Raw genomic sequence first — 10,504 nt, 5'->3', positions numbered from 1 at the left:
TGGTCGGGCCATCTAGCAGCCCCGCCTACCAAAGTGTGTGGCGCATGCGCTGTGGGTGCAATAAGAGAACTACAGCTTCCCATCAAAGGCCAAAAGCGCATATTTACAAAATCGAGCATCTATATTAAATAAGTTATTGTATAAAATCTAGGTATATAAATGAAAGTTCATAATTCTTTGAATGCGTTAATTTGACAAATACATAAAAATCAAATTAACAGTAAAAATCTTAATTACTTCCTTACCTTTTTATATAGTTGCTGCAGCACACCATGAAATCATTCAAGCTGCCACTGGTTCCTGTCAAATAAACCGTAACATTGGATTGGTTGACCTGTTTAAGTCAGTCAGCTTCTGACCATTCATTTAAACAAGGATCAGATTTAGCCCGCCCACTGCCTCAGTGCATCACTGCCTTAAACTAAAAAGCTCATAATATCTTATTCATAATTCATAAAATCAACAGTAGGGTTTAATTTAATCTATCAATTAAACTCGATGGTGCAGGACTGACTTTGATCAGGCAAAACAATTTGTTTGGAGGTCAGGTTAGCTAATCAAATGCTAGCATTTATTTCAAAAACTATGAAACAGAAGTTTGTAACCCCCTGCTTCTCTTAGACATAAGCAAATAGCACATACTTAGACTCAGGACCTGTTATTTTATAGATTATCATGTGAATAATTTGGAATTTCCTTTTCCCCCTTTTTTTTGTAAAGATGATGTTCAAATAAATGAACTTGCAAATTGATTATTTGAACTTCCAAGTTCAATAAATGTTCAATTTACATTGTAAACTTCCCACTCAGGCAGACTACCTGCGACAGGAGAATAGTGTGGTTAACAGGCAGGTAAAGCAGCGGGAACAGGTGGAAGCAGCTGGTTTTGCATACAAAGGAACTGAAGAGGTCCTGTTCAGGCAATAACCAAGCTCAAAGCTGTAAAATCATGTTACTTACATGTGAAGTTAATTTCATGTGTTATTTCAGTTTTATTTTGATTGGATTGCAATCTGGTGAAATTAGCTTTATTGCTTCATCTTTGTTTGCTTACCATTCATGATTCTTGTGGAAAGTAAATTTTTTTGTAGTATGATCCAATGCACTTTCAAAAACAAACAAACAAACAAAATAAACAAGAAAACAAAAAATACTTTATTATTCCTTTCACCTATCATCAATACCTGCTTATCCTTTCATGGTTACAGGTTACATCCAGCTGTCATCGGACGAATATGGAGTTAAATTTGTTTCACAATTATTAAATAAAAAAAAACCTAATGTAAAAATAAATAAATAAAAAAAATAAAATTGTGATCAAAATTTTTAATGTCAAATCAAAAAATGCAAATTGTGATCAAAACTTAAACTTTTTTTAATCACAAATTTTTTTGTCATGAAGTGAAAAAGTTATTTGTAAAGATTAAAAATTTTTTTGACATTAAAAGTTTTGATCACAATTTTCATTTTATTTGATATTAGATTTTTTTGATTTAACAAACAAATTTAACTCCATACACTTCTGACACATTTGTGTCCGCATTAAACTGTTTTTTTACAGCGCAAACGGCACAGATTAATTTCCCCAATATCCCATAAGGCACTTCGGCTGTCGTCAGTGTGTTGTTGCGGAAGTGCCGGGTGAGCATTTTTCTGATAGCGTTTTTAATCTCCCAGAGCAGCTATCTTTGTACCTGTTATTGTGCTTATCCGCGAAACAGCGCCGTGTTTGTGGAAAGCTTGAGCAATGGCAGCTCTGAAATTCGCTGGTATGGACGATACGGACAGTGAAGATGAGTTACCGCCTGGATGGGAAGAGAGGTCCACCAAAGACGGCTGGGTTTACTATGCAAAGTGAGTGGGAACCTCTGGATATGTGCTGTCCGACTATCCCTGCAGGACTCAGACGTCAGTGTTTTGTGTAAATTTGTGTTAAAATGAACTATTTGCTTTAGCTGCAGATGTTTAAGTTCAGATAAAACAAAGGGAGCTCACACAGTTTGGGGTGCCCTTAATGTCTGGATGTAAATCTGTGTGGACAACTTTTTCACTTAATAAGTGATCATCATTTCAAAATGTTTTTTGTATTCAGTCAGTAAGGTTGTCCTTGTGATAAATTATGGTTTGTTATATGTGCTTTTCTAAAACCTATAGAGTATCTTCCTCAAAAAAAAAAAAAAAAGATACAAATGGGATGATACAAATTTTCACTGCATTGTAAATCTGCTAGAAAATCTGTGACGTCATCATCGAGGGACTATAGATAAAAAAGCCTAATCAGGGTTTGATTTGAGAACTACAACACCTTTCCTGTGCTTATAAGAAAGACAAATTCAGTTGTTTAGAGATATTTTGAGTCAATTGAGAAAAAACGGTCCAATTTTATTACCTTTATTAATAGAATGATGTCAGAAGAGGAATTTTCACATAAATCTTTAAAAGTATAAATTTCTGTCTTCGGTTTACTGTAGGCATTTAGTTGGGTAGCAGTCACATGTCTAAAACGGAAATGTAATGTGAAAAACTTAGCAAGTATGTTCAGTTTAGAATATTATTCTAAAATATTTGTATAGACCTCAAACTTAAATCCTGAAAAGTCTTAAATTTAGTGTAAAGAAGTTTAGAAACCTTGTGTGATATATGTGGAGATCTTTGGAGGCCAGGAATATTGCAGAGGGATGATGATGTATGGAGACAGACTCCTACTGGAAAAGATTGAAGATGAGGTGTTAGTGTAGACAACATTACGACCCGGTTGCAAAGATGCTGACACTTTGCAACCTAACATTGACATTTTTTTTGTTTCTAGCGAATCACTTGTTCATTAATTGAATTTAGGACACAGCTCTCATTAAAGATGTTAAGCCTCATTTGTTCTACACCACAATAACCTTGCATTTCTTAACAATTTCAGAAGCACTTTTTTTTAAAATTAGCAGTACTTTTTAAATATTGAGTTAACATTCAGCATTTCAGTTTAAGAAGTCTGCAGATTAAATTGGTTTTTTTTGGTTCAGTTTAATTTCCTAACACTTCATGTGATATATTATCAGACTAAATACTGTCAAGATAGGTGGCATGCTGGGTTATCTGGTTCTTAATGTTCCCTTTGTGCCCACAGCCATGAAGAAATGAAGACACAGTGGGAGCATCCTAAGACAGGAAAGAAAAAACGCTGTGCTGGAGGTTTGTCTGAAGTGATATATTTAATACTGAGATTTCCAAATTGTTCACCTTTTTACTCAAGCTACAAGTTAATAATAATACAAACTGAATCATCTATGAACATATTGCTTTTATGTTAATAGAAATATTGTTCATTATTTACTTTGATTTCTAAAAATGACCACACCTGTTGATTTGTGACCTCTGGTGGTTTCCCAACCCATATTTTACAAACAACCTAGCATGTTCCACTGATTTATAGCATATAGCTTAAGAAAATTATTTTCGTGAACATATACGAGATCAAATAAAGTTGTTTCAATGCTCATGTTGTGTTGAATTCTTATACATTTGTTCCTTAAGCCTGCTAAGAAGGCATAGTGTGTATACAAATGTTGATATTTAATATCCTGTAACCAAACATATATGTATTTTTCTTTTGCAGATTTACCATATGGCTGGGAACAGGAGACTGATGAAAAAGGACAGAAAATTTATGTTGAGTAAGTAAACAAGTTGGAAAACAACCTCTGTCGAAATAAGATCTATGTGTCATTTTCCTTCAAGTGTCTCTAATGGAATATGATAAAGTTCGCATTGTAAAGTGACTTAGTGAGTATGAATACTTTTGCAAAGTATTGCACGTTCCAATAAATTCTGTGAATTTCTGTCTCTTTCAGTCACATCAACAAGCGGACCACCTATTTTGACCCCCGGCAGGCGTTTACAGTGGAGGACGTAATGATGAAGCCAAAGCGTTACGATGGAAACACTGCTGCGTTGGAAATTCTTCAGGGTCGTGACCTGTCTGACAAAGTGGTCCTCATCACGGGAGGCAACTCTGGTATCGGTAAGTCCCAGTATCTGTTTTATTTCTGTAATAACAATTTTTCTATGCTGGCAACTGTTTCTGAAACTAAGAAAAAAAAAACAACAACTGCGTTACCCCAATATTTCCACCAGGTGGCGACAGTGCACCTCAATAGGAGGATGCGCTAACACAGTGACTCTACTCCCCTTTATGTCCCCATCCTTCCGCAAGCAGACATTCATCAACATTAGCCTCCAAAATGATACACTTAGACTCAACAAATCACTCCTTAATACCGAACATGACTGCATTGAAGTTCATTAGCAGAGCTGAATTGGATGTCATTGTTAACTGTAATAAATGGTATCCATTTGTACCCAGCAAATGCACGGCTCACCATATAATGGCCTGGAAACAAATGTATTTCCTTTTTGCTTTAGTTTAGATTAGCACAAGCTCTGGCCATTTGTTCACACTTGCAGCTTTGTGCGAGCTAGATAATGACAGAGTGAGGGAGATCAAATAAACATAAAATCGTTAATTGTCTTTATATTCAAATTCGTTGTCCGTAGGAAAATCACAGCAGTGTTATTGCTGTTCGTGTCTATTATGTGCTGCTGCAGGGCAGAAATATAATATATAGATTTACAGCTGCTCAGGGGCCTTCGCTGAACAAAGACTTCATCGAATCGATGCTCCTGTTTTAATCTTTGCATAGAGTCTTTAGTAATTTCATGGAAAATAGATGATCCATGGTGGGACATATCCATCTGTTGTTTTAAAGAAAATCATTTAAGACTTATTTTGAAAAAAGGTCAATTTTATATTTACTCATTCAGAAATTGCATTCCTGATGTGAACCAAATAAGTCCTTTTGGGACAGGCATTTATCACAGAAGAATGGACTTAGTAATGATGTTTTAGGTGTAAAGTATTCAGAAAAATCTTCTTTGAAAGAGATAAATTGACTTCCTATGATAAGAGAGTGGTGTCCTTGGAGTTTGTTCCACCTTCAGACACAGTGTCTGTACACAGTACTAAAAATACTAAAACATTTTAAATAAAGCAGTGAAGTTTGCTTACTCTCAAACCTGCCACAGTGCCTCCCTCTCAATATTAGACACTCACACTCTTTAAACATTTTCAAATTTCACAGCACAGGCACAATTCTCAGTGTATTTTACTGGGATTTTATGCGTTAGACCATCATAAGGTAGTGCAGAATTGTTTTTATTTAAATTGAAATGAAGCACTTTTACTTTGATACCTTAAATATAAATAAAGTCCAACCAATTACCATCACTTACTTAGTAAATGGAGGCCAGTTGTTGGTAATACAATCTCAACAGACATAACGTGTTTATTGAATTGGGTGTAACTTCAACAGTACATCTATTTATTTATTGTTAAAATGTCAGTTTTTTTTTTGTCTGTGGAGCTTATTATTCATAACAAAATGTTTTATTCAATTTTTTGGAGAAAAATTGTAAGACAAGGTGTGACAATACCGACCTTAGGATGGTGCAATAACCGAGCTAATGTTAAATAAAAAAAAATTGGCGTTTTTGTCTACTTTTGTATCAAAGTTTTTTAATCCTTATTTTACTGACAGAATTTACTAAGATTTATTGTACTATTCTTATAAACTGTAGTAAAGCCTGAAATTAAATAGAAATGTTTATCTCAGGTGTGTTGTTCTTCAGTTCAGTCAGTCTGTTAACTTAATATTTTTGTACAATTTAGTTAAGAAGTGTATTTAGTGAACATTCAGTTCCTAACATTTTGTAAGAATTGACTAAACTTGATGTAACATATATTTGTTTAATTCAACCTTGCAAACATGAAAAAAGATTCTGTCCTTGATGGACAGCTGACTGTCCAGCACATCTGTTATTGGTGTAATCATTTAGTTTTTTTTTTCTAATTATTTTTCAGTATTCACAGTCCTTTTTTTTTTTTTTTTTTGCTAAAATCAAACATGACTTTAGAATCAATCATTTCATTTATTTCTTACTAGTTTTCACTTTGTGGTGCCAAAATCAATATGTGTTTTTTTACAAAATATAATTTTGACAGTGATACTTTTTCATATTTCATCTAAATAGTATGGATAATGAAGAAACCAGAAGCATTGATCAGATATTAAAACATAATATATATATATATTCCTTTTAAAACAGTGGTACTCCTAAAATAACTTTTTTAAGACAGCTGCTTGCATGCAAGCTTAATCCCACCATTCAGGAAATATTTAGTGGAACTGTAGAAGTGTGAAGCTAACTGCCTTTTACTTTTAAGGAGAAAGAAGGCCTTCACTAAACCAATATTATCTACAAGTAACTGCAAAAGGTGCAACATTCCCACCTGTAGTTATCTTTTGCTGGAACTACATAGAAAGAAAGAGGGTGGATGTTCACAGTTTTACCACAAGAGGGCACAGAAGGACTGCTGTTTGGATTTTAAACCATTGTCACAAGAAATTCCTTCTCATGTGTTTCTTTTATTACTTTGTCATGATTAAAAACATAATAATTAAACATTTAACCCACATTTAACATTTGCTGTGAAGCATTTGGTAAAAATAAAGGTGTTTATATGGGGTAAAAAAAAAAAAAAATCTGATTTCCTATAGACTGTCTCAGGTAGCTACACCCCACAGACATTTTCATAGTGTATGAATTCTTAATAAACTCATATTAACATAACCTTTGTTTTACTCTGCCCCTTATTAAGAATGCAGCAGCCGTAATTAACAATATTCTTGTAGTAATTGCTTCTTGTTGCGTCGTCCTTTGACGTTCCTAAAGTGAAATGTGGTTATGCCAATTGCTTGGACCCACTTAGCATTTTAATAGCATCAATAGCGTTTTAAAGCACGTGTCAAAGCTATTTCCACTTTCCCCAGTGCTCACATCTTCCACAGGAAGGGTGACATTTTTATTATTAGTAATGGTGGGATATTATTTAATTGGAAAATTTACATTTGAGCTCCTTAATTTTACTCTTAATGCATGTGAACATGAAAAGTGCACACATTAATTTATTTATGCGTGAAATACCATGGGTTGGTGAGAAGCCTGGAAGGTCCGGTGTGCCCGTCAGTGGGAGGCGAGACGGTAATGCAGCTCGTCTTGGCGGTGTTTGCCACATTAGTCTTCCTCTCTCTTGCTTTCTGTTGCAAATTAAACAGAAAGCGACCTGAGTGGTGATTTTTAATTGTGATAATGGAAATGAATGATCGTAGTTTGTCCCCCACCCCTCTCCTCTCTCTCTCCCTGAACTTCCCAAAGGTTTTCTCTCTCGCATAGACCTGTGGTGGTTCACCTGTACCTCTGCATTGATTCCTAAACGGCTGTGACCCAAGCCTGAGCCTCCTATCCATCCCCATTACGCACTCCTGCTCTGGCTCTAATTCCCTGCTATCAGCTAACTCTCAGGTTATTTACTGGCCAGAGGTCCATGGAGCATTTATACTTAAAGGACCTTTCTCATGAAATCTCCAGGCCCCTCTGGTTTGAGAGACAAAATACTTCTTTTTGTGATAAATATAGAATGAATACCATATATGAAGCAGTGGATTTATTATGATCCATATCCTAAAATATGATCTCCGTTAAAGCGAGACTATATTTGTATTGTCATTTGTTAGCACATGCAGTCTCATGTGCCCCCTGACAGCTCTTTTGGGAAATATATGTGGGTTTATGTATCCCACAACCTGAGGTACATCATCAGTCAGCCAGCTGCCATGTTGTCAACACAATGTATGTTTAATAGTGGTCAGAAATAACACATTGACCCCTGTCTCACCCAGACAGATTATTCAGACAGGCACAACTGCCTTGAATGTGCATTTTTTTGTTTTGCTCCTGATCCAGCACAATAGATAGAGAAAACAAACATATAGCTATTTTTGGTTAAATATATATCCTAAAACAAACAAACAAAAAAAAACTAATAATTTTTTGGCCTTTGAATAAACTTTTGATTTCAATTCCTAAACATACGCATTAGTGGTAATAATGTGAACAACTTTGTTTTAGCTGTCACTGATTGTAATATTGTTTCAACTTATGTGCCCTTTTTAGAAGTTCACAAATGAGGCTTTTTTTCCACCCAACAAAATTACAGTTATTTTTTCTAACGTCTGACCTGACAATTAAATTTAAAAAAAAAAGTTTTATTGTGGCTCTAGCTTCCTTTATTCTTTAGTAGATGGACAGGACGACAAGTGGAGAGAGAAGCAGGAGACATGCAGTTAATGGTGTAAATTGAACAGGGCACAACTGCGTTGAGGTCTGTAGCCTCAGTATATGGTGATCTCCCACTGAGCTATGTGATGCCCCAACAATTTAAATTTGATTAGGGATTATGTGACATAACAAAAAACAATCACTGCAGGATTCTGCAGAGCTCCTAACTTAGATTTAAGAAAATGTAGAAAACATAACAAGGGATGAGGCAATCCCTTGTTATGAATCAAAGAATATGCCCCATAAATGTATAATTTTGTTTTATTAAACTGAGATAAAAATGTTCTTTGTTTTGTTTTATCTAAATAATGAAAGAATTTTTTTTAGTGTTATAACTGCTAATCAGTTTAACCAAAGAAAAATTGGCAAATTCCAATTTTCTGGTTTCTTTTAATATCTGACATGAACATTTCCATTTATTTCTACTTAAAATGTATATATATTTTGATGTATATAATGCCAAACGTAAAAAAAAAAAAGAACTATAGTTTCCTTGACCAGGTAGCTTGGAATCTAACTGAAATTGAACGAATAACAAGATAATTTCAATTTATACAGCAAAACATTTTCCCCAAACCTTTACCTGATTTTCAAAATGCTCCAAAAAGTGCGTTAAATTGCAAGGTGTTGTCTGATGCTTTTATTGCCACAAAATAGTGGTTGTTCATTAATGGGTGCATTTATCAAATTAAAAAAGTAATTCTCTCTGCATTTGACTTGCTGATCCCCAATCAGAGTAAATCAATGCAAATCTGTCTGATTCCTACTTTTCTTTTCTGTTTTTTGCTTCTTATGATTCTAACCTGACTCTCTTCTAAAGCTTTTTTTTTTTTACAGAATTACATACTGCTGCAAAAGCTCTACTCAGTATGAATGTATACATTGAAATCCTCTTGTTATTGTTTCAAAGGTGTGTGGTCAGTGCTGGGATTACAGAAAACACCCAGATGGAGGGGGATTTGCAAAAAGAGCACCTCATGATGTTTTATGTATCTTAATGCATCGCCTCCGCAGTGTTTTAGGACTTTATTTTTATTCATGAAAGACTAACGTTGTTCATGTATTTGCGCTGATCCCACTGTTGTGCTGCGTGGATTAAGTGTCAGGGCCGGCGCTCTCCGCTCTCTGGATGGAGAGATCCCTAAGCGTATTCAGTGAGTCGCGGAGTTGTGGGAGCCTCCGCTCGCAGATTAAACCCGCAGCCGAGCTTTGTGGCTGATCATTAGATTGAGGCAGATTTGTTAGGCATAACTGCCATTAAATTGGCTGCAAAGCTCTGGTATTTACTGCACTGCTGTTTATGAATAAGTACCCCCTTAAAGAGGCGCGCAGCGACGCGTTAAACCCGAGCCTCGGTAAGGAGGGAACTGCATTATTCATAGTGGGAGGAATTAGATGGATAAAAAGATGTTCCTGGAGAAGATGTCTGGGCCTCTGAGTGGCTGTTTTTGGTTCAGATGATATCCAGACTGACTTCAGTGATTTTGTGTGTTTGCACCCACTGAGACATACAGTCTCTTGTTGAAGTATTCATACCCCCTGAACTTTTTCGTAGTTTCAGATTACAGTCGCAGATTCGAATGGATTTCAAAATGCAGCATAACTTTAAAGCACTATTCTTCAGCCCCTTTTGTTCTGGTACCCATAAGTAAAATCAGCCCTACAATGACTTTCAGATGTTGACTAATAAGTAACAATCTACTTGTTGGGATGTTTTTAATTCTGTGAGAACGATAGAAGAAAACTTCATCATGAGGACCTAGGAACACAGGACAAGTCAGGGAGAAAGTTCTGGAGAAGTTAAGAGCTGGGAGGTAGTTACATAGTAGCTTAAGCTTTAAATATTTTACTCAGTTTAATCCATCATCTTGAAATTGAAAGATTATGAGACAATTGCAAACTGTGGAGAGCATTAGCTCATGGTAACTCTGGAGGAGCTGCAAAGCTCCACACCTCAAGCAGGAGGATTTGTTGACAGAACTCTTTGTTGTTCTATTTACAGGTCTGGCCTTCATTTAACTGTGGAATGTAGCAACGCAATGTTGATAAAAAGGCCTTAAGAAATCCTCTTGAGTTTGTGAAAAGCCAGGAAATGGACTCTGCAAACATGTGAAAGGCCATAGCCAAACATTTAGGATTACTTGTAAAATGCTCTGGAAGAGTAATACTGCATGATGAAATGCGGCTCTGGCAGCATCATGAAACAGGTTTTCTTCAGCAGAGATGGGGAAAATTATCATTATGTTGATGGAAACACTGAGCGAGTGTTTCCATC

The 10,504-nt window shown here is 35.5% G+C and overlaps 1 protein-coding gene across 1 annotated transcript in view; it reads left to right on the top strand.

The window, feature by feature from the left end:
• Positions 1 to 1,582: 1,582 nt before the first annotated feature.
• The window catches only part of wwox (WW domain containing oxidoreductase), a 150,813-nt gene continuing 141,891 nt past the window's right edge, over positions 1,583 to 10,504 (top strand). Inside the window, exons 1-4 of the mRNA XM_044124166.1 lie at positions 1,583 to 1,854; positions 3,122 to 3,186; positions 3,611 to 3,668; positions 3,846 to 4,015. Of these exons, the coding sequence (XP_043980101.1) occupies positions 1,748 to 1,854; positions 3,122 to 3,186; positions 3,611 to 3,668; positions 3,846 to 4,015 (400 nt within the window). The 5' untranslated portion in view covers positions 1,583 to 1,747. The remainder of the gene's footprint in view (positions 1,855 to 3,121; positions 3,187 to 3,610; positions 3,669 to 3,845; positions 4,016 to 10,504) is intronic.

Source organism: Gambusia affinis, linkage group LG08 (assembly GCF_019740435.1).
Source record: "Gambusia affinis linkage group LG08, SWU_Gaff_1.0, whole genome shotgun sequence".
Taxonomy (NCBI): Eukaryota; Metazoa; Chordata; class Actinopteri; order Cyprinodontiformes; family Poeciliidae; genus Gambusia; species Gambusia affinis.
The sequence above is the reverse complement of the archived record's forward strand: the minus strand, read 5'-3'. Positions and strand labels throughout refer to the sequence as shown.